General features: G+C 39.5%; 1 protein-coding gene across 1 annotated transcript in view; it reads right to left on the bottom strand.

Annotated features, from left to right (window-relative positions):
• Positions 1 to 20259, bottom strand: part of lrp8 (low density lipoprotein receptor-related protein 8, apolipoprotein e receptor) — a 77171-nt gene that overhangs the window by 36913 nt on the left and 19999 nt on the right. Inside the window, exons 4-6 of the mRNA XM_010786474.1 lie at positions 7993 to 8367; positions 3160 to 3282; positions 2317 to 2439 (exon numbers count right to left, since the gene is read on the bottom strand). Coding sequence (XP_010784776.1) covers positions 2317 to 2439; positions 3160 to 3282; positions 7993 to 8367 — 621 coding nt within the window. The remainder of the gene's footprint in view (positions 1 to 2316; positions 2440 to 3159; positions 3283 to 7992; positions 8368 to 20259) is intronic.

The following is a 20259-nucleotide window of genomic DNA, read 5'->3' as shown; positions in this document are numbered from 1 at the left end:
AGTTGAATATTGATGAAATAATTCCAGCAGTCTTTTGGACAGAAATTCAGCCTAGATGAAACAGAAATAAATAGTTGGACAGAAAGACAAACACCAAAAGTTTGTGTGTGTTCATAGTTGTGTTCATCCTGCCAGTAGAGATAAGTCCTTTCAAGTGTTTCAAGTTGCACATTAAAACTCCATTAAAATAGGAAACACATTGAGCTTAACAGCAGTAGAAAACAAGAGGTAGTGCATTTATGTGTGTGTGTGTGTGTGTGTGTGTGTGTGTGTGTGTGTGTGTGTGTGTGTGTGTGTGTGTGTGTATGTACAGTATATTCATTGGAATGTTTTTGTGTCTGTGTACAGGCACAGTCTCAGCCAAATCTAACTGGAATCAATCCATACTCCAACAGCGAGCTTGGCCACGTGTGCCAGGTGCTACTCCACTCCTATTGTTACATGCTGACCTTCATCCTCTCATTTCAGAGACTCCATTTTCCTTCTTCCTTTTTTTTGTATTTTAAAAAGGGAAAAACCTTCATTTTGTATCTGTGTCTGCAGCTCCATTATATTCGTTTGTCTTTAAAATACCCTCAAGGGAGTAGAAAGAGATCGCTGTAAAAGACTAAAGCTGGCACTTCATTACCGGAGTACATTAAAGATTAAAGCTTTAAGGCTACAGGTTTGTCTGTGAGACAGAACGAGACTGAAAATGAGAGAGAATGCAAGAATAGAGTTAAGATGAGAGAAGAAAAGGAGATTTAGACTTCAAGAGAAATTTAACAGATAATAAGGTTGTTTTCTGAAGTGCAGTCAGTGTATTCATAATTACAACACCTATTTCCCCTGATTATTTTTTCTACAGAAGACACTTTAGGCTTTAAATATGTGGACACTGTCAATATATAAAGTTATTTTAAAAGCAAAAAAAGTAGACATGATGTGTTCAGTCTCTGCCTTTTTTTTTCAAAAGATGTGTCGCACTCCCAATGACTACATTTTACTGACCTAATAAAAACGAGAAGTCTTTGAAGTCCTCCTTCAAGGGAAATCTTCATAAAGTTCAAGTTATATTCAAGGCACTTCCAACTTTGTGTCAACAGTTTAGGAGTTCGGTAAGGAAAACTTGACAGGCCTTTGGGATGAGCCATTCTTTATGGCCCAACATTAGTGACCATCCTCACTAATGATATTGCGGCTGAATGGTAGCTAATCACTGCTGCAGAGCTCCAAAGTCTTGTGGAAATAAAGTGTTATTTATGTGCGGGTCCCTGTTTTATTTTCATCATGCAAGCACATGCCTCACATCCTGCTCTCAGTTCCATGCTACTTCACTGATTGACAGTTGGCAGTGATAATCCAACTACTGTACACATGAAACAATATACCAATAAATGCAGGGACATAGGAGATTGCTAGCAAGTAAACACTGATGCGAAAGAGCAGGAAATTCATTCAAAACCCATGTTAGACCTTGAGGATACAGAAATGTGTTAAGTAAATAACGTGTTATTTTGAAGACATTTCATATGCTGCTCTTTTCCCATGTTTGATGTAATGGCATTTGTAAGTTATAGTTAAAACAAGTGGGGTGCAGGTTTGCGCTTAAACACCCTGAAAAATATGTTTAAAGTTAATGATGCAGTTACTGGTCAATCTCATTACAGTCTATTACCCTCCGCAAAGAGATCAGAGCCAGCTGAAAGAGCAGCACACTGAGATACAGTATCGTATTAAACCTATGGTGATGATCGGCTTGATCCCCTTGAGCGATCTCTAGAGTCTCCAGCCAGTACCAGTACTTGAGTGCAAGCAATATACATTTTATTAACAGGTATGTTTTTCTCATCTGCCTCACTCTGTTAGCAGCTGGACCGCACTGCTTGTGATGTGAGATCCGTGACTGAAGCCCTCTAAGTGGTAATTATCAATGGTGTGTGGATAATCCATGTAGTTCCTTATGGGTAATGTAGTCCGATCACGTTTTCCTGGCTGCGAACGCACTAGAGGGCAGATTGGCTCAGCTCTTTGATCATAACAAGGCCGTTGAGAAATTTCTTGATTTACCCTGCCTTGATCAAATGAAGCTTATTTTGCTTAGAAGAGTGACCACCCACATCAGAAGCAGCTGGTGATGGTGTGCATTAGTTATATCGCACCAGAGAGTATGTACACCCATGTTGGCCTGAGGTGGTGAAAGGTCTAATGTTCCTCTGTATGTGTGGTACGTGTGTGTGTGTGTGTGTGTGTGTGTGTGTGTGTGTGTGTGTGTGTGTGTGTGTGTGTGTGTGTGTGTGTGTGTGTGTGAAGAGAAACGGAGGATAATCATCTTACCACACTCCTTCATCGGTTCATCAGACCAGTCCTTGCAGTCTTTCACATTGTCACACACCTTGCTGCTGTCAATACACTCCCCGTTCTTACAGCGGAACTTTTTCTGCCCGTCACACTTTGTAACTGTGAAGAGGACACAACAAAGTTAGGAATCAGGGTTTGAATTGAACAAACCGTGTATAACATTCAAGTTAGTGACACTGTTGAACGCAAACAGACACAGTGGCACAGTACATGACAGCTTCTACACACAAATATACAGGTGCATTAGAAAGAGTACAAAAACACACTTCAGGTTCAAAGCTAGACTTTAAACATTTGCTTAAAGATCAATATTCCTCAAATGCAAAGTTTCTGAAAATGACTTCAAACTGTTCTGTTTTATAATATGCACACTCAAGGTCATGCATACACCATATGTAGACATTAATTTGATATTAGGCCTCTTAGACTATCTTTCCTCTATGTTCTGGTTGAATTAGCAGCACAGACCTCAATTCTTTAAGCAGTTTCCAGAAAGGTCAGATTTCACTTGTGCAGCCAACTGCAGCCATCTGTGCTACTCTATCCCCTGTGAGTCTTGTTGGTAGTATCACAGTTGTAAATAGATTTGTTGGGGGAATCAAGTATGACCACAATGGCAGTGAAAAATGCATGAAGCTAATGATTATAGATATCAGATATCTCTCTCTCTCTCTCTCTGCTCACGGAATATGAATCTTATTCCAACATTCAGATGAAAAAACTGAGTTCTGACCTCCCGCATTATATACTGTAAGTAAAAATGTATTAAATACAGCTGTGTCGTTGTTGTTCAATGGCTTTTAGTCATCTGACACTTACTGTTGACACAGCCGGCTTCATCACTGTAGTCCGGACAGTCGTGAACTTTATTGCACTGTTTGGTGCCGTGGATGCAGGATCCATCGCCACACTGGAACTCATCAGGACGACATGTGAGCAGGGCTGGGGACACAAAACAAACACAACTTATATTAGAATAAGCTTTTTTGTTTCCATAACAATTACAGTAAACTTGTAATTTGTTGGTGTTACAAATACCGGTATTGGCAGTAGGCTTAATGTTTCTAAATGTAAGTTTTTATACCTTGGAAATTACACACATATAATATTGTGTAAATAATCCAGTGCCCTTTAAACATGACTCATTATTTCTGTTCCCACTTACTCTACCACAGACAAATCAGTGGGATTCATCTCACAATTAAGCAATAATAAACAAAGTTAATGATCAATTTGAGTCTTTTCACTTGACATATTATTAACAAATATCACGATAATATCGCAACCATTAGTTCATTTGGCATGGATAATAGAGTTATGAAAATCTGATATCATTGAAGCCCTATTTGGTCTCATTATGAGAAGATGTAAAACCCAAAACAACAAAGAACACAGAGTCACTGGTGGAGAAAAAAAAAAATCTTAATCATTCCCAAAAGTGTACTCTAATTAAATATCTATATCCCTGTAAAGGTGAAGATTTTACACACATAAAAACACACACACACAAACCCCCAACAATAATTTCATCATATCTCCCTCAACTGTATCTATGAAGATATGCACTTCTGTGTTGCTTTGCTTATTAAGCCAACTCGGAGTGCATCCCAATCCGAAAGTAATCAGTCACACGAATACCTGCACAGATAAAAGCCGATGGAAATAATAAGCAAGCAGGTATTGCTTCATCAGCTAATGAAAATCCACATCTATCCATTATGTGTGTGTGTGTGTGTGTGTGTGTGTGTGTGTGTGTGTGTGTGTGTGTGTGTGTGTGTGTGTGTGTGTGTGTGTGTGTGTGTGTGTGTGTGGGTGTGNGCAAAACACAATAGCAGCCAGCATATGTAGTTCTGGGGGGGCGTTCAAGTCCAGTTTTGAATAGTCTGCCGTGGTTTCGTTCCATTTCAAAGAGCTTGACGCTCGGCGTAACCTTGGCGCACTGCCACTCCAACATCCAATCTCAGAGCTTGAAGATTAATCACGGGGCTTGTCAACGGGACTGTAGTCCCAAACGATAGCTGGGGATTATGGGTAGTGTAGTGTCTTCGGCCATCCTAAACTGATTTTTTTTCCGGACATCATATCGCATTAACAGCACCACATCTGGCGTCACAGAGATCTTCTGTTACTGTGCTTTCTTCTTAGAGGAAGTACAGAAACACGTAACTCTGTTTTTTTTTTTTATGTTTGAGGTGCAATAAACGACACAGCAGCTTTTTGGCATGATAAAACTATTATTTTCTGCCTCGCTCATGAGAGTAACAGCTGGCAAAACTACAGCCTTGCCTACTGATTTCAAATGTGTGCTCTAAAATTATATTTATAAATGACTATTATCATTATTATAAGCAAGACAATAAATGGCAAAGATATGTAGAAAATAAACGTATTTAAGATACGTTCATAAGAAACGTAACGTGGGAGAAAATATGTTTCTAGAAGATATGTAGAAAATAAACGTAATTGAGATACTTTCATAACGAACGTAACGTGGGAGAAAATACGTTTCTAGCTAAACGTAATTGAGAATGCAGTTTAGTTCCGTGGGAACGTAATTTTTAGGAGACAGGATTGTAATCGTGATATGCGCATGCGCGATATTCAAATCGCGTGGACGTGCGATTCTTTTAATTTTTTGTTTTCTCATGTCAGGGGTACTTGAGTGAGTGACATGCAGGCTCTGCATGCACAGCAAACCACAATCAAATCTCCAAATTAGACAGACCCGGTGATCAAAGGTAAAAACACTGAATAAAGTAGGTTCATGTGTTTCTCAAAGGCAGTTCGGCGCTGCTGACCGATGCGCGCACGCGCGTGCGCACGCACACACGCACGCACACACACACACACACCCACACCCACACCACACACACACACACACACACACACACACACAGGCAAAAACTAAAGTGCATGTAAGCAGCAAATGTTTGCACTCGGCATGAACACACAGGTAGGCGGATTTATAATGATAAACTAATGGAATAAATAATCCTATGCCATCGTTACATGTGCAGGTTCTTCCTGCTAAACGATTGGGATCTTAACTCAGCTAATTATGATGAATCACTAGATGAACAGCAACAATAATGGACTCCCATCTTCAGAAATGTTGGCAGGAGTGAAAGTAGAGAACCAAGTAGAGATACGTTTTGAGCATTTCTCATTTAGATTAACCTCCTCGAAGTCACTTGTCCCAGCATGGTGTGAAATAAGACAAGATTATTGGAACAGATGTTTCAAATAAGATGGGAGATAATAACCAGGGGATGGGTCCATGCGAATGAGCAAAGTCTGATGGAATAGAGGAGGGGAGAACAAACTGGAGACATGCAATGATTCTCAAATTTCTAATTTACATTGAAATGTTGCACCTCCCCAAGCTGAGCTCTGCTTCCTCATTTACATCAGCCCGACATCTATTACATCTTGTTTCACACAAAGCTCCTACCGCCCACCTTTATTCACAATGTGATGAGCGCGCGCACAAACCCAATCAAATACATATAGTACACACAGCTCTGTCTCATCACATCTGTCAAACAGTGAACATTTCATTTGACACATTGAGATAGATGACTCCACTGGCACATGATGGCAAGGCAAGACGACTTGATTTACAGTCAGAAGTCATAATTATTCAACTACATTAGCACGTTGGTTTTTTGTTTATGTATTATGTATGTAATGGCATTCTTCCCAAATATAGTCTTAAACTGTAAACCTAAATTACATTTGAGTAGGATAGCCATCAAATTGAGTAAAGTATTTTTTAAATAAATTAAACTGCAATTTGGTCATAAGGCTAAGAAGCTAGGCTACTTCATTACATTACAGGTTTCCCAAAACCTTGCTAAACATCAGTTTCAAAGAATTTTCAGGTTTAATTCCCTAAAATGTAAGAACTTCCCATCCTTTAAGACACACATATCAAGGTTTATTACCATTGTACTTCCTCTAGACAGGTGGAGCGTCAAACAATTATACATTTGCAGGAGACACAAGCGGAAAAGATCCTATTTACTAACATTAAGTAAAAGAAAAAAATCAAAAAATGTTAATTTCTTCTTTTCGCACAAAACATACACATTCAAGCACTTGTTTGTCTTTGTCTATTTTCAATTACTTTCAAGGAATTTGTTTTCCTTTAAATTAATAATTTATGTAAGCATTTCAAGGTCCTGTAAAACCCTAAGGAAGAGGGAAAAGAAAACCTTAAGAAGATCAGTTATTTCAGGAAACCAATCAATAGTCGTTTATCAAATTCACATATTTGGCAATAGGTAGAACTAAGAATAACCAGCTGATAACCAGGATAGTTTACTATAATTACATTTGAATTTGAAGTCATTATTCACACGAAAAAAAACTGCATTTCATTCAGTGCATACCTAAATAGTAGTTTGAACCTCAAAGATAATAATATAAAATAACCTGTTGTTACCATATGATTGAGAGATGGCAGGGTTTTAAAGATGACTATGACACTGTATGTGCAGTGGTCTATACTTTGTCACAGTTTCTTTTTCTGCGGTATTTACTGTATGGTAATTCACTTTGAAGTGACTACAGCAGACTGGAGTGCCTATGATTGCAATATTATTTCATTATTTGCAAGTGCATGAGAATCTGCTGTCTGGGACTGTATTTGTGAGCACAGGTATCAACATGTGTTTGTGCGTTTGAGTGTGAGTGTGAGTGTGTGTGTTTGTGTGAGTGTGTGTGTGTGTGTGTGTGTGTGTGCGTCAGTGTATCATGTCGCATGTGCGAGGCTGCTGTCATCTCCCTGAGTGGTGTGTGGTGTGTGGGTGTGTGAAGAGGACACCAGATGGGGGTCTTACTTCATGGAGGACCTTCACCACACACACACACACACACACACACACACACACACACACACACACACACACACACACACACACACACACACACACACACAGAGTTTCTCCTTCTGCTTCCACAGATCACAAAGTTGCAACACACTCATCATTATAAAGTTGAAGCCTTGATCGTCCTTCAAACATTTGGTGGCACAACATGATTTGTCTCGTAGTCTTTGTTCACGACACATGACATGTCAGCCTTTGAAGTAAAAGCCTTCAGTAGTGGAGAGCCACAACCATTGTTCCACAACATGCATGCATTAAATGCCTTTATTAAAGCCTAAAGCTGGAATTAACTTTTTTAATTTACCATTAAATTAATATAAAAATAAAACAATCAACAATGAATTCACCCTCCAAACAAGTGCTGAGTGACGCCATTGAGTCATATAACAGATACATTACCTTAAAGAACCATAGCGATTATATGACACATTCATAACAATGACTGTAAATGTAAATCAGTGGCAAAGCTGCTTCCTGGTCAAGGTACATGACTGGATTGAATAAAGTCGTGCAGTTGTTCAGAAAAAAAAAAAAAAAAAGAAGTTTGTTTTGCTCTAATTATTATTTTTCTTTAGTGTTCGGAAAACAAGACATTGGTGTTCAATGCGAGGGGTTATGCTACTGGGTGATAGGATTTATGATAATTAGAGGGTTTATCCTGATTATAGTTCAAACGAAAGTAGCATTATCCTTAAGGAGTGTATTTACTCATTTATCCAACTACTCCATACACATTAATACAACATATCCACAGATGACTTACCACAGTTTGCTTCATCAGATTTATCCTTGCAGTCTGCATCTCCGTCACACTTCCAGTTCATGTGGACACACTCCCCGCTCCCACACTGGAACTCTCCCACCGGGCAGCGAGGTTTCTGGGGCTCCGTCCTCCGGCTGCAGCGCTCCATGGACTCGTCCGACTTGTCCTTGCAGTCGGGGTCTCCGTCGCAGCTCCACAGGGCGGGGATGCACTCGGAGTCATTGCAGCGGAACTCGTGCTGGCCGCAGGTGGGAGCCTTGCATTTCTCCTCATCGCTGGCGTCCCCACAGTCATCGTCGCCATCACACACAAAGATCGGTGCCACGCACTTCCCATTACGGCACTGGAAGTCTTTGGAGGGGCAAGCCTTGGCATCTAGGGGAAGAATGGGACAGGCGGAATGGAAGAAAGACACAAGCGGTTATATAAAATGTACTTTAAATCCCATTATTCTCTCAAACTGGATTGAGCTGCCATAAAACGACATCCACTTCAACTTATTTTGGAAGCAGACATTAGTGGGTAGGGAGTAGATGTGAGAGAATGTGAGTCAGAGGACAGATATAGTTAACTTAACACTGCATATATTCAAACTTTGTGGGGGAGTAGGAATGTGTGCTGAAATAACTTTTTATCGGTTATCTGGCGATGGGGTGAAATATAAATGTTGTAAAAACGTAATGAGCAGAGGGCAAATAGAGATGTTCCTTCTTTTCTCTGGGGCTTTTGCTTTCTGGTGAGAGTAAAATAAGGAGTATGAACTTAAGACAAACTGGTGACTCTGCATGGTGCTGTGGAGCATCTTTTTAAAGCACTCAGGCCTTGGAAGTTGGACAGTAAAGGAGGATATGCAGTAACAGATGTACAACGAGATAGAGTCAGGGGAAATAAATTCAATAAAACATAAAAAGGTTATTAAATGAAATAAATTGTTTCAACTGCAACAACAAATTCCCAACTCTTTAAACATAAATGCACTGAAACCCAAAAAAGAAACGCTGCATTGAACCATATTAAGCACAAGGTCGTGAGCATATGTGCAGCAGAAGTCCAGAATGTGGAAGCAGGTGTATAATGAGCAGAGAGGAGGCACAGCTGCAGGTGCCTGCCGCAGTGCAGAGTGTGTTCTTTGGTTTTACTGGCAAACTGCATGTTTCCTCTTTGCCATATCCCAGCAGTGACAGTATCTAATTGCAGTCAGGTTGGACAAATCAATTTAAATCATGTATTATGCTTAAAAAAACTCTTGTCATTTGATGTTACTTATCTCTGGGCAACAAATATAAGCGCTTCACTTTCTTTCTCCTCCACCTACCCACACAGCGCGCCAGAGGGACTCATTATGATAATAGGCTATTGGATTCCCTGCTAGCTATTACTGCTAGCATGCTAATCATCCCCACTCAGATCTAAGTAATTTAATTAACATGAGCACATCAACAACATCAGCAGCATCCCAGCAGAAGCTCAGGTGGTTTGGGGGTCATGTAGGGTGCTTGTGCAAACAAATACGGGGCAAAGTTAAAAAGCGATTATTTTTAAAACTTTCTGTTCTAACAGCCATAGGCTTTTTGTTTATGAAAATCATAAAAATATGTAGTTGTATTCCAGAGGGTGATGAGGGGCTGGTAGTTAGACTAAACATTGTGTTTTTTTTAAGCTTTAAAGAGTTTTAGATTAAGGCAGGGAGCTTGGTCAACCAGGTGTGCTAGCTGTAAACTTTAAGGCTGGAATAAGAAATGTGTTAGTATGGTTCCCACTGGGATATTGAGCTACAAAACAGATAGTTTGCTTTCAATAGCTTTATTTCCACTACAGGAACAGACAGAGGGCTTAAATGTCATCGAATGTTATGTCCCATGGATACAATAAAACAGATTTAGCTTGGGATTGCTACAACAAAGGTGGTATTAAACCCATTCTTTCACAAAATCCATATAGGAGGTTTGGGAGGGCGTCTATTCTCTTTAGGTTCTACCCCTATCCCTAGATCCGTGGATAAATCTCAACTAATTCATTCGTGACTGTCATGCCGATACAAAAACATTGAAGCCTGGTCAATCTGGTGACAAAAAGCAAAAATGTAGCTTTAGTTTACCAAACATACTGTCGGTAAACAAAAGTCAGATTGTGGTAGGAATCAGCTTTTTCTAAAATAGCACTATGTATCTATGTTACTATGAGTTTCTGATGAATCATTATTTTGTATTAATAAACAGACAAGTGAAGAGTGATTTATGAGTTTACATCTGATCCTTTACCAATAAGGAATCAGTACTAATTATTGCTAAAAGCACTGATTTAAATGACAACCAAGTTGAATAGTTTAAACGATCATTGCTGTGTGCTGTATCTATGATCACTGGTATTGGTAATGGCGTAATGTTTAACTATATGATACCATAAAACTGTAGATTTTGGTTTTCAGAGAATAAAATGCCACCTGTCTGCTGCAATTCAGTTATTTCTTTTCTGTGGGTCCACTGAACCAGATATTTAGGCCATTAACTTCTTCTATTGACTATCATTACAATAAACTATAAAACATTTGAGTGCCGTTTGTGCTGGACAAAAGTAGAAAGAAAAATGGTCCTGTCTTTGACAAAAAGCAATTTCCCTTTTATTTCTGCTTGAAGGTAATCCAGAAAAAGTATTTCAAGATATAAGATGAGCAGATTTGCAATATTGCTTTCTGAAGTACTTATATTATTGACCTAAAATACAATATTTGACATGTATCAGACCATAAACTGTTCTGTTCTATACCATTTTTCAGGGACTCCCCACAGTGTATAGGCTCAAATCAGCTGTGTGTTACTTCAATCCCTTGATCCTATCACCTGGCTACTTCAAAGCTGACACACGCCGAGAGGACTTTCGCAGATCAGTCAGTAAAAGCGGTGTCTCGATTAACAGAGGCCAAAACCAATCCTCAGAAACAGACAAGGTAAAGGTTTTAAGGAGACAGGTTCTCGGAGGAGCACCAAGGGCGGTAGATCTTTTGATAGAACGAGAGTACAAATGTCCTTTCCCACCATAAGGGACCTATCCCAGGCAACAGCAAGTGGGCAGATTGTATAGCAGATAACGGCGGAAAAGATCGATGGTATGATGCGAAAGGTTATAGATTAGATATAGTGGGATTAAAAACACTGTAAATGTATTGCATGCTATAATGGTAAAAAAAAAAGATCCTACTAAATTCAACCAATAAATAAATGTTGAGATGAATAAGGCTATTTGACTGAGCTGGAATCCCCACAGTAAATTAAACACATCCATCCAATGGAATAAACAACCAATTACAAATTTAAACAGGTAATCGGTAATCTGATTACATCTTGGCAGTAACTTCCCCAACCGGCAGGGGATTGGGTTTAAGTCGGGGTCGAAGCTTTCCATCCATCCATCCATACCTAGACCCTACAGGGGACAGCTAATAGATCGAGCACTGAGATAGGGCACAGCTCAATGACCTTGATCTGAAGGATAATTGAACTCTCTTCCAGCATGGCCTCGTCCAAAGGAAGTGCCTTTGCACACAAACACACACATACAGAAATAGATGATATTCTCGGAACACACTTGAAAAGGCACAAACAATTATACATGTGTTGACTAGTTCCATTATAGTGCTCAACCAAGTATTCTAACTCATGCAATGCGCAGGAACACACATGAACACACACTTCACTTCAACCTCCCTTCGAAACGCTGGGTTTAATGTTTCTGGAGCGTGGAATCCAATCAGACTCTGTTCTAACATGTCAGCCACCCAGCCATGGTGTGGGTTCAACTACACCTGTGCACAAGCATACACATAATTTCCCCGACATACACATGCTTTTCACAAACCTTTGTCCACCAGGTGTGCGGGCGGGAAAGCAACTTGAAGATCACAGATCAGCTCTAACGATCGTAAATATAAATTGCTCAGTGATATTCACCACCATTTTCCAATGCAGCATTTAACCGGAAACAAATACACGTCCACTTTACAATCTGCACATAAAAACAGACTGTAACAGCTGAAGGCATTTTAGCGGAAAGTTTGCTGAATGAGCCTTATATAAAAGACAACTATCATGTACATCTCATCAATATCAATATGTATGCCTTATCTTTCACAAAAGAGCATCAATAAAAAACAAATGGGTTGAGTCAAGCATGGCTTGAACTGTCAGATAAACAATCGCAAACAAATCACTGTATATTTTCATTACGATTGATGGGAAGAAAAAAAATTAAAGAGGAGGGAAAGTTTCTGTTCAATTATTCACCATTTCTTTAAAAACATACGAGCCCGAACCACAGCCAACCCTTCAGAGTGTGTTTCCATCAGGGCTGTGCAGGACAAGAACCCAGTGCCTCAAAACAGTATTTACACATAAAGCTCAGCACTAGACCGAGGGGGTTCTTCAGAGTTTTCTGGTTTGAAGGTAATTTGAGATCAGTGTTAGTGCATGACCTGTTGCTTTGCAAAGTGTATTCTCTATTGAGACCCTAACCTTATAAAGCATGAACACCAAAAACAAAGGTAAAATGTCATACACTCGGAAAAACAAACAGACTTTCTTTTATCCGAAGAAGCTAAATGCAACAAAAGAACATTTGTAAAAGATACAATAACAGCTCGAGCAGTGGAGGAGGCAAACTATTATCGCTTTCAGTCAGTTAGGTCCCTGCATGACAACCTGCTCCGGATGTAACAAAATCAATAAATCTCTGTATCCATCTCTCTTTCATATCAATCTATACTTTTAATGTACAGTGACTAATGAATTGAAACTGACGGTGCAATGCAGCATTGTTTCCTAAACGGTAAACATGCTCTCTGTCAAGATCTCACTAATGATGGCTGACCTACTTCACCTCCTCCACAAATAATGTACAGTATATATACAGGAATAAAGTTAATTATAAAATCAGTGTGCAGCTACCTAACACCTCTTTTTAGGTATCTGTAAACAAAGTGCCAATTAGGGTTAGGGTTAGGGTTAACCCTAACCCTAACCCTCACCCTATAAAGTAACACTTTCAATGACTGCAATTGTCTATGCTTTATAAAATATACTTATCATTTGGTAATGACAAGTATGACTATAGTTTAAGCACTTCTAAATATTCATAATGCCTTATAACAATAATCATAGCACATTATAAAGCATTGTTATAATGATTTTAAGTAAGTTTATGATGCATTATAGTCATGGTAGTCATATAAAGGGTTACCCAAGTAATGTAGAAATGACTATCATTTCCTTGCACTCCAACTCTCGCCGGCGCTCTGACACATCTTTATGTATTGAGTCAGTATTTTTATGACATTTGGCTAATGTAGCATTTGCTATGTATCAAGCACCATTAGCCTTGATATCATTAAAACAGCAAACCATCAGAGAAAGTGCCAGAGGAGCTGAAATCCAGGCAACTGTAACAAGATGGTAGTGAGTTGCAAATGTCTAGAAATGTAGGCCTACCACTTCTGATGGGGACTGAACACTGAGGAGCTGAGCAGGGAGGGGCCGTTTTAGATCATACTTTTGATGCAACACGTTCTGCAGAAGAGCCACAGGGGCCTTGAGTTTGCGTGAGTGTAAGTCTGTGTAAAAACAGACATAGATAACTTGACATGCAGTCCCTCTTCAGGGCTCTCACAGTGTTTATCAGTGCTCTGGCTACATTAGACCTTTGAACACACACACACACACACACACACACACACACACACACACACACACACACACACACACACACACACACACACACACACACACACACACACACACACACACAAAGCCCTGCTCTTCGACTTGCTGTAACATAAAAGTGATCTTCTTGTCCTGGAATGGAATAGATAGACGGATGACATTCTGAATAGATTTATCACTGACTGACAAACAGAAGGCAGCCTCCAAAGGAAAAGAAAATCCCTTTTCAACAGCGAAATTGGGTTTTCACCAGGCAAGGAGCCGGCATGTCATGTTCGGAGCACTGCTAGAAACCGTCATCTAACATGCCAGTCATCTCATTTGGTAAGCTAATGTGAAAAAGATTAAAATAAAAAGCAGAAATATGAAACAAGATGTTGGAGCAGATGCGGATATTTTGCACCCTACAAATGACGTATTGCAGAAATGTGTAATATAAGAAAAACATTTTTTTTTTTAGCCAGTGAAATATAATAACTTCTTTTATAGAAACAAAGCCTTTTCCTTAGGGATCTAAAGGTAATGGAGAAAACCTCTCTTCATCTGTTAAGAGCTCAAACTAATGTCAATATCAGGCTCAATCTAGACTTATACAACAGTTTTCACTTTTGTGATTTCTGACCCTAGCGTGCAAGTGCTTGACTTAAATAATAACGAACACGAAAAGAATACCAATACAGCATTTCGTTTTCAAGGTTAGATTGTATTTTCTCAGAATGAAAATGTGTCAAACTGAGTGTTGAAAGCTGCTGAAAATAAGACCTCAATGTAGTGCGGCAGGAGAGCCCAGGGAATCTACGTGAAATGACAGCAAAGATGAAGAGAAAAATGGCACAAAATTCACTGCGAGCCAAACTCTCTGTTCAACTTGATTGATATACACCAGGGAGAGACTTCCTCTTAACCACCTTCATCATGAGCGGGGACTACTGGGATTGCACGCACACACACAAACACACGCGGACGTTTACGCACACACAAGCGATATCCAGAATAGAGCAGGATATTTCAATAGCTCAATCACTATGCCATCTGACAGCAGCTCAGACTGGAATATGAAATGCCTCAGCAGCAATCTCATAAGATTGTGTGTCTGCATGTGTGTGATAAATGTCCATTTGTGTCACTATATAAACATGTGGGTGTGTGTTTGACATAGTGTGTGTTAGGGATGCCATTGGTCAAAAAACATTTCATATCATTTAGGCCATTACATGTAAAGTGTGACATGGGCATCACTCCATCTTTTGTGGCTCCACTCAGTCGTTCAATCTTACCAGTACCCCCATCCCCCACCACCATGCACACACAACACACACATACATCAACACACACATTTTGCATGCCTGTCTTGAAAATAATTGCATTCACTCCCATAATTGTAAGGTAGAAAATCTATGAATACATTAAAAATAGGTCATTGTGATGTAGTGTGTTGATCACATTTCAAACAGTAAACATGTAATCCTGCATTTGACCACGCATGATAATGACATGATTACCGTCTGAGATAGCCTCATCATTCTTTTTGGATATTTTGGATATTACAACGCGTTGAGACACATAGCAACGCCTGGCTGTGCCCCTCAAGTGAATTGTAGATAGTGTTGTGTCATTAGCCCGAATAAAAATATCCCACAGAGGTTTCTCAACTTATTGGTACACATACTATTGTTTTGTGAGGATTTGAAAAACTCACCACTTCAGACATACAGAATAATGATATAAAACAAGGATAACCTTTAGTACAGTACCTGGCAGCTAATAGCCTTTTAGGTCACAATACAAATATAAAATATAGAATGAATTTCTCATCTTTCAAAGAGGCTAATCTAACAAATCTGCTCTAAAACAAACTTTGGGCGAAGGCTTTTAGAAAACTCACTAGCCTGTAGTTTGGTAGAGTTTATAGGTTACTGGCCAGGAAAGCTGCACATTTATAAGAGTCTTCCTTTCCGACTTTCTATGTTCAGTTTTATTCCCCTTAGGTCAGGAGCAAAGTAGTAGTAACACAAGCAGCTTACCAGCCATCTCTGCAGGATTCTGAGAGTGTGTGTGTGTGTGTGTGTGTGTGTGTGTGTGTGTGTGTGTGTGTGTGTGTGTGTGTGTGTGTGTGTGTGAGCGAGTGTGTCTGTGTGTGTGTGTTGGGGGTGAAAGAGGAGTGAGTAATGTTCTTTAAGCTATCATTGGAAGAAAGCGGTGTGCCTGAAGCAAGTGCAAACGCCTCTAGGTGCGCAGCGAGGCTGTTTGTGTGCCGGTGCTCTATTACATTACACCTACGCACAGAGTGAGAGCATTCAGAGGATTATAAATGAAGGAGAACATAATGGGGAGAAACTGAGGCGAGAGGCTACCACTCTGTCTATGCAGTTACCTCTTCTAGTGGAAATGTGGGTGAAGCATGATAAAAGAGGCAAAACCACACTTTGCAAATGTTTTACACAAATGCATTGCATGCGGTACTGTATCTTTATGTAGATACACTCTTCTGTGTTCTAGAGCCTAGAGCTAGCTGGACTTAACAGGTTATATATTGAATGTGTGTAGATACCCGGAGGAAGGGATGTGGGGTTCATGTGTGTACAATTTGTGCCTCACTATGTTCACTTAAGGTTGTTTACTTCAGGTAGAAAGCACTTCGACACAGATACTTGTATCCTTATGTACAAACGCTTAACACGTGCCACTGTATTTACTCCCCTCTTTATACTTCCTACCAGAATAACACATATACAGCACACATACCTACCAACCCTACCGATTTGGGCGGTAGCCTACCGCTTTTGACATGTTTGTACCGCCTACCGACTTACCCTACCGATTTTCAATCTTCCCAAACTATAACAAATAAAAATGACACTACATAGACACTGGACTCGACTTTTGGCGGACACCTTTTGCAGCGTGTCTGTGATCCCATCATACAAACAGTCCTCTGTGTTTTTGAAACAGAAACAACGTGGAGAGGCAGCGTTACCCCCCGGGGCTGATGGGTAATCACTCCCAAATGAGTTAGGGGAACAGAGACGAAGCATTTGAGTCCTGCAGGGTTTCCCCGTTAATATCAGTGTCTCGAAAACACATGTTGGCGACTGAAAGACATCCAGTGTTTGGTCTTTTCCTGAAGCATCCTTCACCTACAGTGTCTCAACTGAAAGAGGACCACAAACATACAAAAAATGTAATACCATTTTGAGATTTGGGGATATTTATCTCCCATTCTTTCACTTTTTCTGACATTTTCAACACCAAACATTATTTATATCACACTTTATCAGTATAAAAATGCAGGAAATGACTTTTTTAATGCAGTATTTTCAGATTTATGGCGCAACACAAAGATATTTCGCTCTGTGCAAACCTTTGACTCTAATATGTCAACAACATGAAACAAGAATAGGAACCTGGCTTTATCCAATGTACACACAAGAGTTCTACATCCTGACACATCCTTCATCACTGTCTCAACGGAAAGAGGACCAGAAACACATTAAAAATATAATAAAATGTGGAGACTTTGGGATATTTATCTCCCATTCTTTTACTTTTCGGGCATTTTACAGACCAAACATGTCGTTGATGTCACTGTTTACCAAACTACCACTTTTCTGAAAAATGCATAAAATTATGTAATATATGTTAAATACATGGTTAGTCATGGAACTGGGGTTCCATTTCTTCTGATTACCTAATTTGGGCGTGCACATTTGCAGTGCGCAAACCTACCTCTTTTGGATTTGGAAAGGTTGGCATGTATGCAGCACACGCACACACAATGTCTCCCTCCTCCGCACCTCTCTGCCCTGCTACAAAACACCAATTAACATAACCCATGTGGGCATTGATCGGGCGGCTTGTAATGTAACACAGCAGCTCAGGCTCGTGTGAAAAGAGCAACAGGTCCCATGGGCCCTCAGGAGCCTCTCTGACTGCTGTCTCTCTGTTTCCGGTCCCCCTCTCTCTCTATGATGAGTGTGTACTGACTGGCCACTTTGACATGTTGACAGCATTTTCATAGCTCTCTAAGGACCAAAAATAGCCTTCTTGAATGAGATAGCGCTAAGCTAATGCTAGCGCTGGTTTAGCAGACATAAAATGAAAGTACTACGAGAGTTGACAGAGAGGAGACAACCTTTTCCCAGGACGCAATGATAGAAGCAAACACACTTTAATTAACATGTTGGGAAATTCATCCCCTCAATTGTAGATGATTTAATGAACTCAACCTCTTGATAAGCATCCTGTAGTTTCTATTAACAGGAATCTGTGATGCATTGAGAGGCAAAGGGAAACTCCCTGTGCCTGTTCTCATTTAGGCGTGCGTGATCTCATTAGGTTTGTGTAAATGTAAACTCCTCTGGTAATCAACCTTAATCATGCTGGATCAGCACCTCAACACACACACACACACACACACACACACACACACACACACACACACACACACACACACACACACACACACACACACACACACACACACACACACACACACACGCTGCAATAATTTAAACAGTCCAATTGGTTGAAATTAAAAGTTGATTAGTGAACAGGTAAAGAACACTTTTCAATGATGCTTTGCTTCAAAATCTTCACTTAATACGAGAAGAAAAGGCACAATTAGTATTCAGCAAAGTAAAGAGAGGCCATTAGCCACAAAGCACCGCCTTACGCAGACATACAAAAATTATGTTTAACCTACGCAAACTAACCCTGAAGCATGCAAAAACAGAGCTAGCAGTGGCAGAGTGCCCTCAACGTACGCAATTTTACATTAACATAAATTAAAGGCTTGTAAACTTTCTTCAGAGACCTTCCCTAAATGTAATAAAGAAGCTCTCTTCTGAATCCATGTTTTATTCAACATTTGGATATGCTCAATTAGCAGCCCTAATTAACGCTAGCTGTTCTCAAATTGTAGCTGCTGTGGGAGGGAGGGAGGGAGGAGATCAGAGGTGGAGGAAGAGGGTGGATTTGAAGGGGGCAGGGGTTCAAGCTGCAGATTAAAACAAGGAAATCAGTTTTTTAGGGGTAAGATAATAGAATGAATGTGTGTGTGTTTGTGGATGTATAACATTGTTTGTACACACTTTCTACTGCAGACTGAACATTATAGATTTAACATCATTTATGAAACTATTCATCGAAAAACACACAAGCTCCCAGCGACCACTGCATATGTCTTATTTTTTCACCAATTATTTCTGTTGTACTTCCACAGACCTTTTAGAGATGACTGCTTATTACTGATAGTCCTGATTGTTAGCGTGCGCTGCAGAAATGTAGGCATTACCACAAAGCCCTGCTGGCTGAGCTATTCATACAGCATTCTGCTCCCGACTGTTTCCAGACTGCTTTGTCACGAAGCTGTGCTTTGTTATCTGTAGATAAAATATTCTTTTAGTTTCTTTGTTATGTCCGTAACATTGAGAGAAAATCTATTTTGCAAGAATAATACATGAAATAGCAACAGCATGATTAGGTTTTGTGCTACCCTCAGTGACAGGAGAAAAAGACGGTAGATTGAAACTCCTGATAAATCATCTTTTTTATAACGTGCTGTTTGTTTCTCATTCGGTAAAAATCATATTATTATTATTTTTTCTTTGACTGAGCTTCACTATTGTGCTTTATTGGTGTAAACTAAACTAGATTACCTTTTTAGAATTACTCTTGTCATAGTGTAATATCAAGGCAAATCTAATTTGACTTAGGTACATCACTGTGAATTAAAACAGCATTTAATAAAAATGAACAAAGAAAAAACCCTGAGGGAAAACTATGTCTTGACCATTTAAAAAATATTTATAAAACATATACATTTAACTGCATTGATATGTTGTTAAAATACATTTGAATAGCCTTTCACTGATGACCACTGCTATAACTGAAAGATGGACGAATAACACATTTGTAGAAAAGCACAAAAGAACTTGCTTCATTTAAAAGACATAAAATGTATCAGTTTGGCTGAAAGTTTTTTCTTATTATTATTGTACAGATTACTGAAAATGCACTTAAAGGTCCCATGTCATCCTTTTCTGGTTATTACCCGTCCCCTTGTGTGTTAATGTAGCTTTTTTTGCAGGTAAACGGTCTGCAGAGTCAAAAACCCTCAAAGTACACCCTATAGCGAGTAAAACTCTAACTCCAACAGGAGCTCCAACATGCCGTTTAGGACAGAGACTGAATATATATACTATACAGAGATGCTGTATGAGAAACCAATGTGAGTTTGGAAAATTGCACAATATAAAGATATTCTAGTACACCTCAACAATGGAATTATGATCAGTAGAAATGGCCATGACATGGGACCTTTAAACTTGGATATAAAGGAAATAAAACAGAGCTAATGGATCCATTGTGTGGACTTTTTAAGGGGACTTTCATGTGTGAACTCAGATAACACGGGTCCTTTTCCATGGATCAGGTACATTTAATATTCAACACTACCACCTTCATCTTTAAATGATAGATCAAAAGCTTATCTTAGCGGGTTATTACAACTGCAGGACTCCAATAACACACACACACACACACACACACACACACG

The sequence above is a fragment of the Notothenia coriiceps genome, unplaced genomic scaffold (assembly GCF_000735185.1).
Source record: "Notothenia coriiceps isolate Sejong01 unplaced genomic scaffold, NC01 NC01_scaffold00029195, whole genome shotgun sequence".
Taxonomy (NCBI): Eukaryota; Metazoa; Chordata; class Actinopteri; order Perciformes; family Nototheniidae; genus Notothenia; species Notothenia coriiceps.
This window is presented reverse-complemented; position numbering and strand designations above follow the sequence as displayed.